The following is a 21,956-nucleotide window of genomic DNA, read 5'->3' on the forward strand; positions in this document are numbered from 1 at the left end:
GTGGCTGCTAATTAAGTGGAGACCTGACTCCAAACAGTTTGATTTCTGGGAAGGGACTAGTTTCCCATGTCATCATCCATTCCAGAAATTGTTGTGTTGCCTCGAGGGTAGCAATTAATTTGTATTTGCTCACCCTCCTTGTTTCTGTTGTGTAGGCGAGCATACAACATAACCTTTTCAGATTATTCTTCTGTCTGTGGGCCTGCTGTCTGCCTGTTGCAGTCCAAATTTTTCTAAGTGCAGCAACATGAAACTGAGTCAGTTCTTATACATCTCGCTGCCTCCCACAGAGGGGCAAACAGAAGCGGAGAAGTCACAATTTTGATGCTGCTTATAAAGGCTCTAAGCAGCGGAGGCAGTGGAGGTAGGTGTCTTGCCTGCCGCTGTTGCAGATCACCAGATGCCTATGCAACTGAAGAAATTGTTTATGAAGAATAAAAGCAGGCGTTTTGCAGACGATGGTGCAGTTTTTCATAGAATTTCTTTCTTGCTCTGGCTGAGGAGGTTTGTAAAGGCTGTATGAAGAGTCCGCGTGTTCAAGCAAATGAAAGGAATGCCGGCTGCTCAGCTGGGTTGCACAACTGGGAGTTCACTCGTAGCGTTTCATTTAGTAGCTCTCTTCCTTTCCTGTGCTTTTCTTTATAACTTTTATATCTTGCTCTGTGGATTTGGTGCTGCCCAAAACAAAGTTTTTTGCAGTATTTTGTAGAGTATAGACCAAATGGATTAAATATTGTCAGCTGTTGCTGATGCAAATAATGAGCTACCAGAGAAAACTCTGCTTCTGCATTCTGATACACTTGCATTTGCGATAATGGTGATGAATATTCACTGAGATTCTTCTTTTAAATGAAACTGTAGATATTGAAAGTTACCTTAAATTTTATATTAATCTGTTGGTATAGTTGTTTTAAATATAAAATTATTTTCATTACTGAGCAATGTAAAAACAGTGGAAATAGAACATGTATTCTGGAAACAGCTCTTGCTTTTAAGAATGATGAGGCAGAGTCCATTGATCTGGCAATCATTTGGTTAATCAATTTTATAGCATCAACAGTACCACAAATAATTAAGTAACTTCCATGCCTTTAGCCAGCGTAAGAAGTCTGACCATGTGGACTGGCGCTTAGATGACTGATTTCCTTAAAATGTGTTTTGTTACCTCATGTGTCCGTATATTAAGAAATAGGTTGTGGTAATTTTTCATCATCGAGCTTTGCTTTCTGTTTTTTTAACATAACCACCTGTACGTGGATCATGACTCCGCAGGACTGGGCAGAGCAGGCGGCAGGGTCCCCTCCTGGCAGGAGGCCGGCAGCATTCCCTCAACAGAAGGCAGGGGACAGGAGACGGTCACAGGCTGTAGTAGCTGATCGTGGCTGGCCGAGCTCCCGGCAGCAGCGGGCTCCTTCCTGGCTTCCTCGGTGAACTGCACAGCCGTGTCCTTCCTTGTCTGCCCATGCCTTTTCTTCCCACTGCACCGTCTATTCTGCTCTCTCTTCTTTCCTAACACTGTTAAGCTTGAGCCAGGACATGTTTTGAATTTATAAACTGCTGTCTTAATTTACTACACAGTGTAGTATTCAGAAACATTTTTTCTTGTCAAGACAGGTTTTCTGTTGTAGCTGAATTCAGCTAATGAGGTTGTGAGTTGTTTCTCTTTTAGATTAATAGCTGATTTCCTAGAGTATAGAGCTTTTTAAGAATATGTGCAAAATTCTTGACTTGTATATAGGAGAAATGAAAATTCACTGTGACCTCCCCTGTAGCAGAAACTAAAGATTGGACAGATTCATGTCAAAATGTGATTTTGATATGAAAATGCTTCTTTGCAGGGCATAATAGCTCACAGTAGATTGTGAATCTTTAATCAAGCCATTTGTTGAAACTTTTTCATAGTGTACTTTTGTTGGAGTACTTAATTTTTTTCAGGAGAACTTTAAAATAATGGAATTTTAGGTTTGTTGGCTTGTGGTTTGGGTTTTTTTTGATTTTTGTTTGGTGGTTTTTTTTTAATACATGTAAAAAAGCTCCAGGTAGAAATTTCTAGGTTTCAAATATTTTTAATTGTTTTTTTTTTACTATTTCTTCTTGAGCTATCCTAATGAGAGGTATCTTTGATATCCCTTGTCCCTTTCAGGTTTATAGTTGTGTGATTACCTTGATATAGAGGCTGTCTGCTTTTCTTCAAAGCTAAGAAAATTTTGATGGCAACCATTGAGTTTCTAGTTAAAGCTCCAGAATAATTCCATGGTTGTGGCTTGAGGGCTTTTTACATTACTTAGTTGTTGTGGAATTTGTTGACTGCCTATATTTTTCTAACACATCTCTCTGAAAAAATAAAAGATTGTTTTTGTATACTATAGTATTATAATCAGCTGTAGCAAGACTGATGTTTGAGTCAGTTTTAAAATTAAGAACATCCTTTAGATCGGCAAATCATTGATCTGAAACAAAGATTATAGCAGCAGAACCGACTGCGTAAAATACATTCGCATGCCTCCTTAACAAAAGCTGCAGAAAGTACTCAAGTCATTCAGTATTTTTATATATTGTTGTTTACTTTCAGCTGACAAATTAGTAAGCCCTAAAGATATTGACCCTATTGGACGTTACGTACCTCCACAAGATCAGCGGAATGTTAGCATGAGATTTTCAAATCAGGTAAGCATAAGCTTAGCGTTAAAATATTTTTACTGAAAATTTGTTATCTATGTGTTATATATGGCTTCCTAATATTCCAGTTTAAACGCTAGGGAAATCTTAAATGTATGTACATTTGCTTGGTTGATGGAGGATTACTTTTAAATGGGAGATTATAACATCTGTGGTTTTGGGAAAGTGGTGCACGTTTGCCTTCATACTAAGTGGTGCAATCAAAATGATACATAAAATGTAAGTTTAAATAGCTCATAATAGATAGGTATGTTTCTTTGAGTTGTAAGATATGTCAGGAAGGCAAGCAAAAAGCAGGCTTATTCTAGTTTTTTCCAAATAATTACCATTTCAATATATTAATGTCTTTTGTATTTAGAGCTCCTAAGGTTCTTTTTTAGAGTGTGGTGGGTACATGTGCTCCTGTATTTGGCTTAAATGCACAGCAGGAATGAGCGCTCAGGGATGGGGAGTGCTTGAAACGTCGTAATTCAAATCTGCAGTAGATAGGATAACAAGACAGAAACACGGCCTGTAGGTAGGGGACTTTTTTTTTATTAAAGAGGTAAGAATTGTAGGTATGGAAACGTTTAGCTGAGACCTTTTTATTTCTTGGTAAAAGGAATATGTGTTTGGTAAGTTCCGTGTTCAGCATTGTAGATGTGTTATTGAGGCATAAAATAGGAAGCATTTATCTTAAGATTTATTCCAAGATCAGAAGTGAACAATGTTTTCCTTGTTCTATCCAAATGCTGCTTGAAACCTGTCTCCTACTATTTCTGGTTACCGTGGTAATCCGAGTGCCTGGGTATTGTCTCATTCACAATGAGACTTTCATTGTTCAGGGTGCAGCACCTCTGCCATGGGCACATGAAATAATGAAAGCTCAGTGGCTTTATTTGTTCCCAGTTTCTTTGTTCTTACATCATGGGATTATGAATGCTGCAGAAATTGCGGGCTGCTGCAGCCCCGTGCCCCTTTACGAGTGCCGTTAGAAGCAGCCCATAGCGAGTCAGTGCTGCGTGCAGCCCATCAAATTGGCTTTTTTCTTTGGTTCTTGAAACCAATGACTTGACATGCCACAGATGAACACTTTGAAGAAGATGGTTTGTTCTAAAGACACTGCATGACTCATTGGGAAATGTTTTACTAGAAAAGCATTTTTACTATTTTGTGGAGTACCCATTATATGACGGAATTTCCAGGTCTTCAGAGAGAAATAGCCTCTGCCCTGAGAGTCTCCCAAAAGAGATCATAAATGATGCAGCAATAATTTATTTTCTCATAACTGACTCCTTCAGTGTCACTTTGTGGGTCAATAAAGAATTTAATTTGTAAAATGCAGTTGCCTGGTAAAATTCAGGAATGAAATGAGGACTCTAAAACCTCAACAGTGTTGAAAGAATTGGAAATAACTTAAACATTTCAATATTTTGCTTTATCTGCAAGTGATAAGAAAGAAAAAGAAAAAGAAAAAAAAAAAGCTTTGTCATTGTTAGAAATGAAACCAGACTAGATGGTTTGTCATTCTCAAGTGCTTATGCAGTCGTCATGGTCTTCCAGCGCTCAACAGTTGTCTAGCTAGAATTATCTGAAAGAGCAATTGTGCTCTTCTGGGACAGCTTGGTGGAACTCATGCGTGTTGATCTCTCCCTTTAGATGCTGTCTTTACTTGCTTAAATTTGCTAAACCCTTGGCAGAAATTTCCCATATTTGGGATAAGTAATGCTTTTGTTGTCAGGGTAAGAGAAAGAGAACGCCTTCCCAGTGTGGTCCTTGAGCATGTTCTGATGAACAAGATCAGTGTTGTGTTTCAAAGCTAGAAATCAAGAGAGGATAAGATTACTTTGTTGTTGTTGTTCTTAAACCTAAAAATCTTTACAGAAATCTAACTTAGATCGATACGTTTAGCAGTTCCTGTAGTTGTGCATGTCCTTTTGTATGCAGGGGGTTGTGAGATGGGTTGTTTGTTGTTCAGCGGCAATATGTGGAAGGGTAAATAAATGAAGAGAGAGGCAAGCTCCGGGCTTGCCTGGGTCCGCTTATACCTTTGTTCTTCCCCGTGACGGTGGTACTTTGCTGCAGCTGACTGTGCCTGCTTTTCTTTGCTCTGTAAGCAAAGCTATAGCAGCTCTCCGAGATACTGCACGTGCTTCTCGGTGTGGGGTAGAAGGAAGAGAAGCACATCGGAATTAGTGGGAATTCTAGACTGTGGTGTCAGGCCTTTGTTGCTGTAGGCTCTGAGCAGCAACGTGTAAGTGGTGACCGGAATGGTCAGTGGCCCTGCGGTGCGAACCGGGCACGTGTGGGTTTCCGTTGGGATTGTTTGTACTGAAACAGGCGCTGCTGTATTTCGTGTCGTTTTACTGTTACAGTAGTATTAGGGCAAAAGTCTGTTGATACAGATGTTAGTTCACATCGGTCGTCGGTAAGAGAAGGTTAAAGAAGGAAGGGCAGAGGCAGGGGCGTCAGCGTGAGGCATGCTTTATCAGCAAAGGGCGTGCAGTTGAAGTCAGCACACTTCGAGTTCCAGCTGAGAGTCTTGACCTTGACTGTTTTCGATCCACATTTTAAATTTGCTTAAACAGTTTGTCTGAATATTTGATTAGCTCAATTAGATTAAAATGGCATAATTTAGGAGAAATCGGTATTTAGTATTTGCCTTGAAGTGCTAGAAAGATGACTAAAAATAAAGTGCACACTGAGAATACAGTACATCTACTATTATGTCTTCGGAAATCAAAACCAATTTCTTCTCTTTCTCTTCTCTTTTCCGTATAGCTAAAGAACTATTCAGTTAAGTTGAACAGAAAAATATTACTACTTTTAGATTTCATTCCTGTAAGGAATAAACAAGGATATGTAAAAACTTCAGATGCCTATGTATATAAAGTTTGTCAAGATACAGTGTTTTGAAAGGTGATGTACCAAAGAGAAGGCCTTTAAAATTTTTATTTGAAGCCTTGTGCTGAGGAAATACTTCTTAGATAAATGCATTTTCCATGTGGGCATATTTTCGTGCTTTGATTGCATTGACTATAATCTCTATAAACATTTGCCACTGAAAAACGTGATTAATTCGGTTTAGTTGTGGCTTCGGTGCCAGTACAAAAGTGTGTCTGATGCCCACATCATTGTGTAGATTTAAGCAAGCGATGGCGATACAGGCCTACACAGGCAAAGTCGCTATGAAAACGCTGTCTATAACTGTGTAACTACACCTTTGAATGCATCCCTCAACCTAGAAAATGTGATAAAAGAAGGCAGTCTCTGTTGTAGAAAACTAGAATCAAATGAGCGGTATGGTAAAAACTTAATGGCCACTAATACTGAAATATTAATTTAATCTGTGTGTAGTTAAAAGGAGATGTTTTCTCTCCTGATTTAATGCCCCAAAAAACTTATTTTTCACTTTCATGAAGAGATCTGTGTATGTCCCCTCTTGGGGAGATGCCAGCGTGGCGCTGGAGCAGGATTCTCTGTGTTCCAAGGCAGAACGCAGCGGAACTGCAGAGCGGTTCTCCTTTGCGCTGGTAACTTGCTTTGTAATGCTAAATGGTCAGGAGCGTTTCAGGTTAAAGCCCATTCATGGGTTAAAACCAAAACGGAATCATCCATGCTCCGTTTACTTTAGTGAAAGGAGATAACGCAGGGAATTGTGTTTCATTGGGGATAACTGTAGAACTGGATTCCTTAGAACAGCTTGTTTTATTATTTCTTTTTACTGCCTGCGTATCCAGGAGGGATTGTTTTATAACACAGTTTCAGTCGTGTTCTGTTTCGGGAGAATTTAGCATCTAAGAGGGTCTGTGTAGCAACAATAACACTTGAGAAATGAAGTGGGGTGGAGATTTTCTGGTTTGTTTTGGATTTTACTGGAGCGTATGAAAGCTGATTTACTGCTGTCTTATATTTAGTTTTGCATTTAACAAAAAATGTTAATCTTGCTAAATTCTCAGACTGCTCTGTATTCTGGGTTAACGTGAAATCTATGTATAGGGTGGCAATTCATTACATTCTGACTGCATGTGATGATGGTGGTCTTTAATGTTTTGGTTCGTAGACGTAGTGATCATTTGTGGGGATTTGATTTAAGTTACTGGAAATTAAGGTTCTGCCCATCGATCTTGGGAAGAGAACAGTCAAAATGATAGACTGCTTATTTTTTTCTATTTTCAAGGAAGTAGATAACGTGTGAAGAAGGAACTAAAATTTCTAATTGTAGGTAGACTGAGATATATTAAGATTTTTCAGCTACCTAAATTACAGTTAGCATTAGAGCATGTCTAATTTTGATGGTTTAGAGAGATATATCGTATTGGATTATTTGTTTTGTAATGTTAATTATAAGCACACTCTTGCTTTTGTTTCTTGTAATACAGTTGTCTACCACAGGTGACACAATTCGAAAATTGTTGAATGTTATTTTAGAATTTAAGGCACGTGTGTGTGTCCATATGGTATTGCAATGAAAAAGTCTGGTGAGATAGTGGTATTGACCATAAACTGTTCAGCCGGATTTAGACGCTTCTAGAAGCAGGTGTGATGTTTAACAATGCAGTTGTAGTTTTGTAGCAGCAGGGTGCGTTAGTTGGGTTAAGTATAACATCTTCTGTTGGTGCTACTTCTGTTTTCCTCACCTCGCCCCGTACTCTTGGAAGGCCCAGGAGGTACCTTTTAATCCGTGCTCTTGACTGTTGTGCCCACTTTCTCATGTGTGCAGAATGAATGGATTTTTTTCAGAGTTCTGAGATTTCCTGGGAGCGTGTGCAGAAAGGCATATAGTGATAGCATCTGTCCAGGGAGAGTGCAGCTAAAGACTAATATTGAGCTGCTTTCTCTGCTCGTGCCGGGAATGGAGTCGAGGATTTTTCCCTTTATTCTGCCTCCAGCAGTTTATAACCTTGTTAAGAACAACTAATCTGTCTTTTATCTTCGTCTTCTGAAAACGCTGGGGTATATTTATCATTTGCACAGCATACAGAATACAGTTGAAACGGATCCTTTAGCCCATTGTCCAATGTGAAAATGCAAGGCGGGAGAGGAACTGAGGCAGGGGGGTGTCTGTTGCCATGGCTTGGGGAGACGGTGATTGATGTTGTGTGAACAACACCTTAGCTTGCGCTATTAGACAAATGTGAAATCAAAGACGTTAAAATGGAACTTCTAACTGCAAGATTTATGTAGCGGGACATGTAGGAGTTTAATGTTTTTATGCATTTCTTTATATATAATGTATAGCAAGTGCTATATATTGCTGTCGTTACTGGAAAGGGTGACATACTTCTTCAGGAGTAGTGTTGTATCTATTATGTTGATCTGTGTTTCCCTAGACCACTACTTGTGATCCTCCAGCCCTTGACCTGTTAAGTGACAATGAAAGTGACTTTCTGTTCAATGTTAGAGCGATGCTGTAGCTGCCCAGCAATCACAGTTACATTTTTCCACAGGACTTTGGAAAGCCTAGCTATTTTTTCACACAGGTTTTTGTGTTGTGCCAGTTGTGCTGCAGATGCATTTGCTTAGTTATGGCCCGTGTTAGAACCACCACTTACTGCCTGCCATAAATGAGTCAACGTCGTTGGGTACGTTTATGTACGAGAGGCGTTAGTACCGGTATCGGAGAAGGAAGTACTTCAGTGAAGATGCTGTTTGCACAGATTTATGTATGGTTTGCAGCCTGTGGTTACACAGTACCACTCAGTTCACCATTAACACAGTAATAATTAAGCCTTAACTTGAAGGCCACTCCCCAAGTTAGATCACAGGCTGTCTAGAAATCAGTGCAGTCTTGGAGAGGGCTCTTACGTTTTTGGGATGAGGGTGTCTTTGCTTTTTGTTTTATAAACATAATGCACTGACTACAGTAGAGAATTGGTTTGAGTTTTCTTACTGTTTGTATAGATGCAATTGAAAGCATGATCACCTTATTCTGAGGAGGAAGATCTTTTAATGTCACTTGAACTTTTTGACTTCTCAGTCTGGTCTCTTTGTGCATGTACTTTTGTCACAAACTTATTTCATGTGGCAAAAACTCAAAGATTTTTAGCAGAAATGCAGTGCTGATAGGCTTTTGGGAGAATGTTCTCAAGACCTTCTGGAAACCCATGAGCTCTAACTTGATACCAAGGCTCACAGATGCCTGAACAAGCACGCGTTCACTCTGAACTTTTTATTCTATCAATGTCTATCCATCCGTCGTCACAGAAAACGCTGTATTTTTATATAGTCAGTTGACAGAAGATGTGTTTAACTTTTGTCATTCACGTTCTGGTGATTTCTAGACAAAAGTAGACAAAAAGCATTTTGGGAATGCAAACATATGCTGCTTTTAGTTCTGTTGATTTTGCAGTCATTGAATGGTAGAGAAGACACGAGCAAGGAATAACTGACATCTTGATTTTTAGCTAGTGATGCATGCTGCCAGTGAAAAGCAAGGTGAATTGCCATTGCAAGAACTAGGGAGTGCAGTCACACCAAGACTTCACCCACCTTGTTAGAATTCATTCCTATTTGCGTGGATTCCTGATGTAAAATACTAGTATTTATTTCAAACATGAAGTATCTGTGTTACAAATAATGGAAGGGAATGTTTCTGTCTCCTGTAAAACGTAATGTGTCTTTCATATACCTGTAAAAAGTAGCTGTCTGATTGAAATATTTCAGAGTAAAGGGTTGAAAGCTGTTCATTATTTTGAAGTTAATATTTAACAAAGGTTACCCAAATAACTGGGTTATTTCACTTTTTACAAAAATGTGTATCAAGTATCAGGCATAAAAGAAATACACTGATTGTATAAATTCTATATTTTTGTATGAAGCAAAATGTTTTTCCAACTTTTTTTTTTAAATTGAAGAAAAAAAAAACCTAAAAAAAATGAACAAACCAAACAGTGGAAGTGATTCCCAGAAACCTATTTTTTATTCATTCTCCAGAATGCATCTTGCTGGCTATTACTGATAGGAACATCTTCCCAGAGTTTTGAGATTTACAAGTTTTCATCCAGTGTTCTTTTGGTTTGTTCGCACAGTAAGAAAAAGCAATGCAGGCAGTGATGTCTGTCATACGCATTAATTGTTTAAACAGACACTTCACTATTCATGCTCTATCTAACAAAATATATAATTAGCAATGCTAATAAATATTTTTTCATTATTTTCTAGGGTCCTTTAGAAAATGATTTGGTAGTACATGTGGCCCTCATAGCAGAAAGTCAGCGGTAAGTAATTTTATTAAGAATTGCTTTTGTAAAGAATGTGTATTATTAGGGAAGCGTTGAACAACAGACATCTTAAATTTGCTGAAGGTATTCAAGGAAGCGTAGAATATAATACTGCTGCTTGTGTCTCTGCTGCCAAGATACCTGTTCAAGCTAACTGTTCTGTGGTTTGTCGTTAAATTTGTCATTATTTTATTTGTAGCCTACAAGTGTTTCTGAATACTTATGGAATCCAAACTCAGACCCCGCAGCAGGTGGAACCAATTCAGATATGGGCTCAAAAAGAACTTGTCAAAGTAAGGAATTCTGCATCTAAAATTATTTACCTATCTATACATTTCTTTTGTAACAATAGGAATTTATATCAAGCTATTAGATTTGTATCTCATTTGGCTTGTTATCTACCTTTTTGTGATATTCTAATTTGGTTGCAGGATATGCTGACGCTGGGCAGTGTCACATGCCTAGCTACAACTTTCCGTGAAACACTGAAGCCCAGATGTTCTGTGTTAAGCTAATTAGGCTTATGACTTGAGTCACTTTCAAAGAATATTGAATGAATAATACGTTTTTAATAATAGCACAGTAGACTAAATGAATCTGGATGGAGAAACAAACAAATGTGCAATAGTCAAAGAAGTGGACTAAGGCAATAGGCATAAACCATCCATCGTATTTCATAGCGTAGCCCCTTCTGTAACGTGGTTTTTTTTTTTAGAAGTCCTTTGAGTCGATTATACCCAGGAAGGCTGGTGTTTAAACACCCCTTTAACTCGGCACATTTCAAAATCTGTGGTCAAAAATTACTGGGACGAAAGACATCTTCAGTGGCCTCATTGTCCTCTGTGAAGGCTTCGGGTTCCCTGTTGCTGTAGAGGCAGGTAGCTCCGCAGGGAGTGCCCCAGCCTTTCACTGAAAAGCCCTGGCCCGTACTGAGCCTCACGGCTGATGCTGGCTTAGGTGCAGCTGTTTAGGTAGCTGTCAATGCCACGGGAGGCCAGCAGCCAAAGAAGAATGGTCTACGGGCCATACTGGTCTGCTTCAGCATCCTGTTCGTTGTTCAGTCATTTTTAGTACTATATCCTTAGCGCTTTGGCTACGCTGAAGACGTGCTTCAAGCTGCCCGCTGCTGTTGTCCCTTGTTTCTTTGGTCTCCCTGACAAAAAGATGACACCTTCATTAAGTTTTATTAATTTTTAATTCATACAATGAAGAAAATGAAAGTTGCATTAATTTTACTAATTATCAGTTAAATTCCTAGCTGTGACAATTTCTGTATTAGGGATTATTTTTCCAAAGCTGGTGAGACATTTGGTAATTCTGACATTTTCTTTATACTCATGGTGAATAGGTACATCTGCCTCCTCAAAATTTTCTTTTAAAGGAATGTCATGAAAACATGAAGTCGTCTGAGGCAAAACCTGTTTCTAGTGGGCTTCTAGAAAAAGTTGTGCTGTAGCTGTGAAGCTGAAGAAATGAAGATGTTTGGGGCATTATGAGAACTGAGGTTTAATCCCCGAGTTTGTGCAAAAGCCCAACACAAACCAAAAAGCAAATAAACAAGGAAGCCCTGGTAGTAGTTGTCATCCTTTGTCGGGTGGGGAAGCTCATGCGGTTTCTATTTTGGGGAAAAGAGTATTGATCCGTAGAGATCATGGATCTCAATATTTGCTGTTCCGATGCTGTCAATTCTCAGTGGTATTACATTTAATTAGAAGCTTTTGAATTGGTCTGGTGGCACGTGACAACAGTTAAAACCTGTGGGCTCATAAACAGGCATGTGTCCAAAACGGTCATGTAAAAAGAAACAAATGGCTGAGGGGAAGGAATTGATTCAGGAAAATCAAGGGTTGAGAGTAGGACTGGGGGCCGTGGAAAGGGATCCACAAAGTGGTTCCGGGGCGTGGCACGGAATGAAAAAAGGAAGAAAAGGAAAACAAGAAAATGGAACAAGATGCATGCAATGTATAGGAAAAAGCACTACAGTACTATACTTCTACTACATTTATACAAGATAATAGCAGAATACTCCATAGGCGTAGACTAAAAACAGAACACAGAAGCAGATGGTGTGAAAGATCGCTCTAGTTTGGTTCACTCTCATAAATCAACCCAACAGTCCAGTCTGCTTTCACAGCCGTTTCTTGCTACTAGCAACTTTAATTTTCCAGAATTGAAGGGCATTTTAATGCAAAAAAACCTGCTTGGAGCAGCTGGACTCACATGAAACTGTACTTTTGTTCAGGTGCTCTGGTGCTGAATCTGAACTGAGGTTCTGACTGTAACAGATCAAGTTGGAAAGCCGTTACAGCAGATGAGGCTGCTTTAGCAGCTGTAGAACACGAGGTCTCAAGATAAAGCAAATACTACTGGGAGTTCTGTTTTTGTTAAGAAAACGTTTTATGTCTTACATTATAACAAAATGAAAGTCCTTTTAGTGTCAAATTACGATGCCTACTGCCATTCTTTTAGTCTCCATTATCTACTGCAAAAAGGGGTTCACTATGCTTTTGGGATTGTTATGTGTAGATGGGGTATTCAAAGCTGTTAGTGTTTTGATGTCTGCGTCCCCGTCCCACTTAAGTACAGTTGTCTAGTCTGGATGAACAGGTGATGTAGGTAACGTGTTATTTTTCTTTTTTTAAAATAGTTATTTGTCTTAATGAGGAAACATAGGCAATATCAGGAAGGCCCCAAGCTGACAGCAATAAAAAGCTATCGAGTGTAAAGCGGAGTGCACAAGGAAGGCTTTTATCTAGGTTCTCCTCAGTTTGCTTGATTCTTTCTCACAGGCGTACTTCCATTTGGGAGTCAACGACAAACTCGGATTATCTGGAAGACCGGACAGGCCTATCGGATGCCTTGGAACATCAAAGGTTGTTGCAGGAAATTTTTGTGTTATTGTTATTGATGTGTATTTCAGAAAAGCATTGAGTTAGGCTCTGTATGATTTTAAATAGAATTGAAATGTAATCTGATTTTACGCATATATCTTATTTTAAAGTCCCTGTAATGTGTTATGCTATTACAAATGTGCATGTTCTGTCTTACTATTAAACTGTCATGTTTCCTGGACATTACGGTAACACTTGGCCAAAACAGGCTGAGTGGTGATGAAGTGAACAGCTTTAGGGGAAATAGAATGTAGATCTGCATACCTAATAAAAAGCAGAGTACCTATAATTAGATATGTTGGTTTTATCTTAAATACTTTTTTTTTAATTCAGCTGTTCTGCATTGATTATTACTTCAATAGTTTCAAAAGACCTTTCTTTTTAGCTACTTTCATGCTTCAGGTATTTTGAAGATTAACCGAAGCTTTCTCTCTCAACAGATTTATCGAATACTAGGAAAGACTGTAGTTTGCTACTCGATCATTTTTGATCTAAGTGATTTCTACATGTCTCAGGATGTTATGATGTTGATTGATGACATTAAGGTATTTTATCTGTAACTTTGAGAAACTGACAACAATAGAGTCTGTAGCAGAATAAACTGAAGTTTGATGAGATGGAAGACTGGAAGGGGAACACTGTGGAGTGTGTATTCTTCTAACGTATAAATAAGCTTGCCATCTATGCTGCAAAGTGTATTAAGATGAATATCCTGTCAGCCCAGTATGAGCTCTAGTGAGTGTCTCTGTCTGACAAAAAAACTCACCCAGAAGTGGTTTGGAATGCTGTCGTGGGGCAAGCAAATGATCATGTTTGTTTCTTTGGGAAAACAAAGGGTCTTGGCTGAAAGGCAGAACGAGACTGGCCTTTAAGGAATATAGGAGGGCCGTTACCTGGAGGAAATATTACTTGACTTTGCACAACTATTAAGAATCGCCTTCCTTACCTAATTTTTAAGGCAGGCAGCAGTGCAAAGCTTACCTGTCATCAGGTTGCCAGTTTCTGAGCAGCTACTTCCAGCGCACAGAGGCGGCACAGGTTGTTGCCCACTGGCAGCCTGTGGCTCAAGCCCTGGGTTCCCACGCGTGCCTGCGGGGTCATTACACGTAGCTCAGTACACCGTGCTCCAGTGGTTCAGTCTGTGACCAATATATGTGCTAGAAGTATTTTCAGAAAACTTGTGAAATAGCAGTGCTTGAAAGCAACCTGTATTTGCTGAAGAAATGTTAGTGGTTTGTTAGCTAAGGTTTTATTAATCTGTTGGGGTTTTCGGTGCTGTTATTTTAGGATGGCTCTTCTCATATCTTGCACTGTGTATTCTGGCACGTGCTGGTGGGTCTTCTGGTGGGTTTGTGTCTGTGTGTGTGACTAAGGTATTATTTCTTCCCTAGAACGCACTGCAGTTCATTAAGCAGTACTGGAAAATGCACGGCCGTCCGCTATTTGTTGTACTTATCCGTGAAGACAATATAAGGTAGAGAGAGAGAGAAAAGCACCGTTTGCCATGTGGTATTTACCTAATCACAAGATTAATGGAGTTCTGTTTCAAATTTCAGAGGGAGCAGATTCAATCCAATATTAGATATGTTGGCAGCCTTTAGAAAGGGAATTGTTGGAGGAGTGAAAGTTCATGTCGACAGAGTACAGGTATGATGATTTTCCCGAACGTTGCGTTCTTACCTCCTAGTATTGGTACGTGTACTTTTACTACTTTTGTTTTTCATGTGACTTCTAAGTATTTTATGTAGTGTCATAAAATTAAGGAGTCAAGACCCAAGACATTTGGTGCAGTTTTTGTTTTATCTCAAAAGAAACATGGGTTTGTTTTAATTTCTTTTGATGAGTCTTTTGAAAGTTATAATCTTCATAGAGAATTTTCAGAAGGGAGAAGGTTTTGTTGGGGTTTTTTTTGTGTTCCGCAATCTTGTGAAATTACCATCGAAGGATAAATCCACAATGTCAAGCGTTGAGGGATTTCTTTTGATTATCTCATTGAGGCAGGGAAAGAAAGGTCCTTCACATATATTAAATTTCTTAAAAGAACTAACGTCTGGTTCTAACATCTTTGCTGTTTGACTTAATCTTAAAGCAGGAATGTCACTTTATTAAAATGTGAAAATTACTGAGTCAGGTGCTGGTTTTAGATACTTATATGTGCCGGTTAGTCTTAGTACACAGCTATTGAAAAATGCTTCTTTTTGTAAGAGAAAGAGCAAAGACACAGTTGAAGATCATGAATTTGTAGCAGAGCTGGGTCGTTTGTAAATTAAATAGTCATCGCTATAATGGTTTAAGATATTCTTGTAATCTTTCAAATATTTATGTGTTGCCACTGGCCACGTGTAGGTCATGTAGCCTCTCCTGTTACCATTGACTTTGTGTGTAGCAAATGCCATTAGTGACCATGCAAAACCTCTCATTTGCCTACAGTGCTTGTTGTTGTGGTTTGTTTGGGTTTTTTTAATTTAACTGCAGTGACTTTCTTTCTTGCCTTGCATTTGATGAAAAGTATGTATCATCAGGCGAGAAATTTCTCAAATTTATAGAATCATAGAATGGTTTGTGTGGGAAGGGATCTTAAAGATCATCAAGTTCCAACCACACGTATATAAAATAGGACACATTATTTGTGTCCTTTATTTTAAGCATTACACTGTTGCAGTCATCAGGGAGCGAACTTCCCCTTCTGTACTCAATGACCTTCTGGAAAGGTTCTTTTTAAAAAAAAAAAAAAGTAATTGGTAATTTTAAAGTGTTAAAGATGTTGACAGTCACTGGTCTGTTCATTATCGGCTCTCCATTAAAAAGAGTATATGGTAAAACTGCAAACAAATGTTTATTTGGCTGTAAGGCCAGTGGTAGATGTTGGTGGTCAGTGTGTTTACTGGGAGAATACGGTGTGCTTTCTCCATCAGTTTAACTGTAATCGCTATCTTACGGCACAGCTGTCAGATCATTTTGGGGGAGGATTTGGGAAAATAATAAGGGATGTGTCTAATATGTGGTGTTTTCTTAAATAATTCATCTATTGCAACAGAATATCTATTGAATCTGTGAATTGTGTTCAGCTGCTTCATTTAGATGCATATGTGTAAACGTGTCTAGAGAGAAAATACGTGCCCAACTTGTGAATGCTCTTTTTCCTTGTAAAATATACAAAGATCTAATTTCATTTAAAAATACATATGCATAGAAGACTCGTAGCTCTTTTTTTACCTTTGTTGTTGTCATGTGCTCAAGCAGATGTGGAAGTCGAAGACTGAATGTCCCAAGCAATAAGAGCAAAGCAGGGTTTTTTTCACATTCAATCATCTTGCAGTGCAACAGATCAATATTTTACTGCCAATGGTGTACAATGAAAATGGAATTTAAAAATTCACAATAGACACAGAGTTTTATTTAGCTAATGAGAACCGTCAAAAAGCAGTCTTAAGAATGCTATAGTACAATACATTTCCTCTGGCAGTATATAAATAGGAAATTCGTATAAATTTGGGGTGAATTAACTGTAATGACTACATCAGATCAATGCAACGTTGAATTTCAGGTATGTGATATCCTGAGACAGAAGTATTTGTGAGCTGCATTTGATGGGCACGCTTAGGCCAGGCATGCGTGGATTAAGGAATGACTACAGAGTAGGAACCGCCACTGTCTAAAGCAGGATTTTAAGAAAGAGGAAAAATACTCTGCGAGTGTAAAGATATTTGGAACCGTGGAGAAAGAAACCACTTTCTTAATGGAAACCACCAGCAACATACAGAGATCAAAAGGCAACTGTATAGTTGTGTATATTTCTGCATCTTTTAATTCTCTCAATTTTTCATTTCAGACATTAATATCTGGAGCAGTTGTTGAACAGCTTGACTTCCTAAGAATCACTGAAACAGAAGAGTAAGGCTATGTATTAATAATAATGATTAAGTATTTGATAATTAAAGTATTTTCTGAACTGTGAAGAAATTAAATACTTCTTTTGCAGGGCTCCTGTATTTAAGAGTTTGGAGGAGTTGGATCTTCCAAAACATTCAAAAGTCAAGAGACAGTCTAGTACTCCAAATGCTTCTGAACTTGAGCAGCAGCCAGATGTAAATATTAATGACTGGAAAAACAAGTCAACGTATGAGATCCTGCAGAAACTTAATGTAAGAAAACTTGATAATATACAGTGTAACTTCATTCTTATGAAATGAGGAGTTACGTGCTGGTATTCTTTTTACCAGCAGCCTGCTTAGATCAACATGATTAGTGTCATGGTTCGATGTTAGTAATATAGCTACTAACATGAAATGTCTGATGTTCCTCCTCATACTTGAGGAATTTTCCTCTTTACACTCCTTTACCTTAACCTCACAGAACTTTCTGGCTCCTCATGCTGTAACTATTGGCTTCCATTTTTCCCAGCTACTCACATTTTCTTCTGGTAATAAGTGACCGTCTACAAGGGGGATCCATTTGTTTTATGAACAGATACTTTATTGCTAGACTAAAATTTGAAAGTTTCCAACCATTGGTATTCACTCTGTTAGACTGGTAACTTCTTAAAATACCAGTTCCAGTCTGGCATTCTTCCTGATCTAGAAGAAAACCACCAGTAACTGCTTCTAGCTCCATGGTTTGATAGGAACACATAAAGTATCATCCTTGGTTTTCTATCTCATTACAAGTATTTCTGCTGTAAGTAGCAGGACCCAAGAACAGAAAGTTGAGAAACGTTTCCAAGGCCAAAGTCTTACGACTTAATTTGAACCATGGAGAAGCCTCTGCAAGCAGCAGTGACAGTGACACAATGTATGTAGGGGTGTGAAACAGTTGTGAAGTCCCCTCAAAAACAAAATCTGTAGACTTTTTCTAATTAAAAAAAAATTGCCGTTTGGTTTCACTTGACATTTTTAATAGCTCTTCTTCGCTGAAAATCTGAAGGCTATGTGTGGTTATGTTGTTGCTGTTTTTTTTAAGGACTGCAATTGCCTAGCCAGTCAAGCGTTACTCTTGAGTATATTGCTTAAAAGGGAAGGACCGAATTTTATCACCAGGGAAGGTAAGGGCTTCTTTCCTTTGATTATCCTGAGGATTTCAGGAAGCATCTGTATGTTTAGTTGTAATGAACATGAATAATGGCCGTGCAGGCAGAGTTGTGTAGCTATTTTCTTTGCCATTTAAAGCAATTTCTGCATTAAATGGGACATGCAAATTCACAGCGTGGTGGGGAATGAGCTGCTAAATATATGAACTTCTTCAGATTGGTTGTAGGCCAGTGCTGTATACGGTTGTGATTTTGAACACACAGATAAAAAAATTGGGGATTTGACCTTGTATAGAAAACTGAAACTAAAGACAAGTTTGTGTGTCTGTAACACTTGGTCTGAAACGTGTGAAGCTTTATACTGAATTTTTATTAGTCAGACTTTAATTCAATATATCTGTGAAGCTTACCCTAATTTTGTATTATGGCTTATCATTCAGAAGAGGCTACTAAATCTTTTGGCTTTTGTTCTGCAAGGTTTAATGGGGTTTTTGTTGTGTTTTTTTTTTTTTTTTTTTCTCCAAGAGTGCTTATTAGCTGCCTTGGTATATATGAATACTGCTCAGAAAAAGAGAAGCATTAAGATCAAGTAATATTCTCTCAGTTATTCATCAAGCAGTGTAACTTGCCACTGCATGTTATAGAGCCCTGCTTCATAATTATGATACAAGACGGCTGGCTCTTGTGATGAGGAATTGTCGTTTTGACATAAATATACATTATAGCTGTACTGCTGTATTAAAAATGACATAGAAAACAATGTGAAGTGGAATAAATCCATTGGCCGATGCACAGCATATTGCTGAAATACAATGTGAGTCCAGTGTGATGGTTGGAACCTGCGTGTGGGGCACCCGTAACCTCTGAAACAGGCTTTTTTGCCACCATTGCCTGTACCATTGTCAGGCTTTGAAAGCCTCAGTAGCTTTGTTTAGTCATTTATATGTGGTGTCCTTTGCTCTGGAAACACTTGAGGCAGACTTCCTAGCCTCTGTAAGCAACTGGCATAACCTCTCTTGACCATTAGATCATGATGATGAACTCTAAAAACTCTCTTGAAACCATTTAGGTCAAAAAAAGTACTGTTGTGCCTCTTAATGTTCAGAGCTAACTTGTATAGACCTTTTTGTGCCGTGCCATCCCATATGAAATAGTAGATGATGATAGCCTTTTTAATATGCATCTTGCATTACAACAGTCTGAGTCACTGACTAAAAGTTCCTGGCCTCCTACGACTGCAGACTACTGAGACTGACATTAAATAATCACACAATCAATAAAACATAAATCTAAAAATAAAATCTCAAGAACTTTGGTTGTTTCTGCTGACAGGCACGGGCTATGATTTTGAGAGTCAGCTTCTGCTGCTGTTGTTGTTATAGATGAACTTAGTGTTCACCAGTAAGTGCCTGGCATGAAAAACACCACCATCCCATCTTAAGAATTTAAAATCTAGAAGCTAAATGGAGTCTAAATAATGGAATGTTGTCACCACTTTTTTTTTTTTTTTTAACATAATGGTCACCCCTTGACACCTGCACAGTTGAAGAGATGTCAGTATAGCAATTGGATGCACCATGATCAACTACGGGTTGACAAAAGAATGGTATCTATTGTTCTGATTCATGTACTTCATGCCTTCTCTGAATCCCGGATTACCTACTTTGACTCAGAAGCAGTTCTCTTCCAGTTTCCTGTCCTCTCTTTTTTAGGTCATGTCTGTACAGGTGACGTCATAGGTCTCTCTATAGCACGAGCAGCACATTTAGCTGAAATCTGTTTTGGCTTCTTGCATAACAACACAGAACTGGATGACAGGGGCTTCGTTGCGTCTCAGTTTTACCTATTAAGCACAATAGGGAAGCACTTTACTAAAGCTGATTTCAGAATTAACAGATCTCATCAGATTTGCCTTATTACTATTAAATGAAAACCTGTGTATCTTTTGTGCTTGTGTTTTGTTTGTGTTTCTGTTTTTTAAAAATGCATTCAGGTACTGTTGCTGAGCATATTGAAAGAATCTATAGACGAGCTGGCAGCAAAAAGCTCTGGTTTGTATACATGTATCATGTTCCTTGTGGTTTAGACCAATTATTTTTTTTCTCTCCTAATGTGTTTATAGAGTAAAGCTGGATCCTTACACACTTAACGGGAGTGGGGGGTGGGGGGTGGGGGGTGGGGGGTGGGTGGGTGGAAGGACAGCTTTACTGACAAAGTTATATTGTTTCATTGCAGCTGAATATCTGAATATCTGGTCTATAGTGATTTAAAAAACTTTAAGAAGTGTTTTTTTACTGTTATCTTTTAAAATACAAAAGAGCAATAAGCTGGTTTTGCTATGACTGCTATTGCTGATGGACAGTTCTCAATAAATTTAAATCATGAGAAAAGAATACTAATATTCTTATTTCCTACAGGGCACGATAAAATATTATCAATAGCTTTCTGTAGCAAGGCTGGTGATCAAATATAAATCCATTAAGTTGATACACCTACATAGTTTGTTTATTGCCCCAAAATAATTTGGTTTGAGTTGACTTTGTCACTTATAAAGGTTTCAACAAGTAGGTTGGTATTTACATGTTGTTGATTAATTTCTCTGCCCTGAAGCTCAGTAGAAACTTCATTTCTTTTTATTGAAGAAATGAGTTGAGCCTGTCCTGAATTTTGTGCTCTCACGCTTGTAACTATACCTAACAGATTAATCTGTTAAGACAAAAACTTGGTTTTCATTTTAGTCTTTTACAGTTAAATGGGCCTTTGCCAATAATAAGGGAGAACCAGAATACCTTGTTGGCATTTTTTGTAAAAACTAAAATATCAGAAGTATTTTTAGAAACAAAATATGTAAACTGTTTTTCATTTCTCTTCCATGATTGCCATGTGGCATACGTATAGGTTGGTGTTGCGCTACAGTGCTGCATTTGCACAGAAATTTTCTTCTTCTATAGGCCCACATATTACTACTTTACTGGTACATGGGAAACAGGTAAAGTGCCCAGAAGTCTGAAATGGAGCTCAGTGAGATTTTTTTTTTTTCTTATTTGCATTTTGATAGTATCAGCTAATGCATTTTTTAAATGCTTTGCTCTTCATCTTAAGAGGTGTGTAGGTGTTTTCACAGGAATCAACATCAATTGCTTGAATTTTTTACTAACACTACAGAATACTGCAACTTGTTTATTTATCTCTGTGGATAAATGATTCTTAGTAGCCTTAAAGCTTGTGCTAGAAAAGCTCTAAGACAGGTCTATTAGTTTTGTATTATGTTAGGAAATTATTATTAAAAGTTTTTATATCTTTAACCATTAACTGGATATATGAATAAATGTTCTTAGAAGTTACAGCTAGTTTTTAACCTAGCAGTTTACACAAGTCCCTTCTTTTCATGCTACACATGCAAAATTTATGGAAAACAAAACAAAGCCTTGCTGTTATGTGTTGTACTTTCTCTTGCAAAATCTTTCTAACTCTTCCTTAAATAAACTAAAAAATTACCAAGGTTGTCTTGCAAAATGATGAAAAACGTCGCAAAAGAGAAGCTGGCATCTCTTACCTGTCTGCTTTCAAGATGAAACTGAGAGAAGAATGACAAGCTTTTTGTGGAGCTGGTAGTTTAATGAGTTCTAAATAAATTTATTTTTGATCTATTAACCTATATCTAGACTAAACAATGAAAATCCATAGAAGATTACATAAACTGTGATCCAAATTCTGCTTTATAAATGATGTATGTATTTACTGAGTTAGTTGAGAGCTCTGCTGTGGCAGACTTCAAACGTATGTATGAATTCATTAAACTAGCTTTTGATATGTAGTGGGATTGCTTTGTTTTCTGCCCTCAGGTCTGTTGTGCGCTTCGCAGCAAGTCTTTTAGGTAAACTAGTGGACAGCCTTGCACCATCTATTACTAATGTTTTAGTTCAGGGCAAGCAGGTAAGTCTTTACTCCTCAGAAATGTATTAAGGAATGATAACAGAGAAACTAAAATGGGCTTTTTCATTTTGAAGGCCTGTGAAGCTTCTTTTAGAAGTACCCAATAGCTTAAAAAATCATTACTTGAAGAATAAGAATCCAGAGAAAAGAAAAATATATTTATACTGGCATATATTATGGGCTAATAAATTTACTTTTATTTGATGGCAGAACAATACTGAA

The 21,956-nt window shown here is 38.0% G+C and overlaps 1 protein-coding gene across 6 annotated transcripts in view; it reads left to right on the forward strand.

The window, feature by feature from the left end:
- PHKB (phosphorylase kinase regulatory subunit beta) overlaps positions 1–21,956 on the forward strand; it is an 89,054-nt gene that overhangs the window by 45,774 nt on the left and 21,324 nt on the right. For 5 of the 6 annotated variants that reach the window (XM_080410813.1, XM_080410816.1, XM_080410815.1 and 2 more), the window contains 12 exons: positions 2,573–2,667; positions 9,823–9,878; positions 10,081–10,174; positions 12,671–12,754; positions 13,213–13,317; positions 14,164–14,246; positions 14,329–14,419; positions 16,605–16,666; positions 16,755–16,917; positions 17,732–17,813; positions 19,792–19,849; positions 21,644–21,734. In XM_080410813.1, coding sequence (XP_080266939.1) covers positions 2,573–2,667; positions 9,823–9,878; positions 10,081–10,174; positions 12,671–12,754; positions 13,213–13,317; positions 14,164–14,246; positions 14,329–14,419; positions 16,605–16,666; positions 16,755–16,917; positions 17,732–17,813; positions 19,792–19,849; positions 21,644–21,734 — 1,064 coding nt within the window. Of the gene's footprint in view, positions 1–2,572; positions 2,668–9,822; positions 9,879–10,080; positions 10,175–12,670; positions 12,755–13,212; positions 13,318–14,163; positions 14,247–14,328; positions 14,420–16,604; positions 16,667–16,754; positions 16,918–17,731; positions 17,814–19,791; positions 19,850–20,696; positions 20,788–21,643; positions 21,735–21,956 lie in introns of all 6 variants that reach the window. The other variant, XM_080410814.1, reaches the window with a different exon arrangement.

Source organism: Falco punctatus (assembly GCF_963210335.1).
Source record: "Falco punctatus genome assembly, chromosome: 14".
In the NCBI taxonomy this organism is placed as follows: Eukaryota; Metazoa; Chordata; class Aves; order Falconiformes; family Falconidae; genus Falco; species Falco punctatus.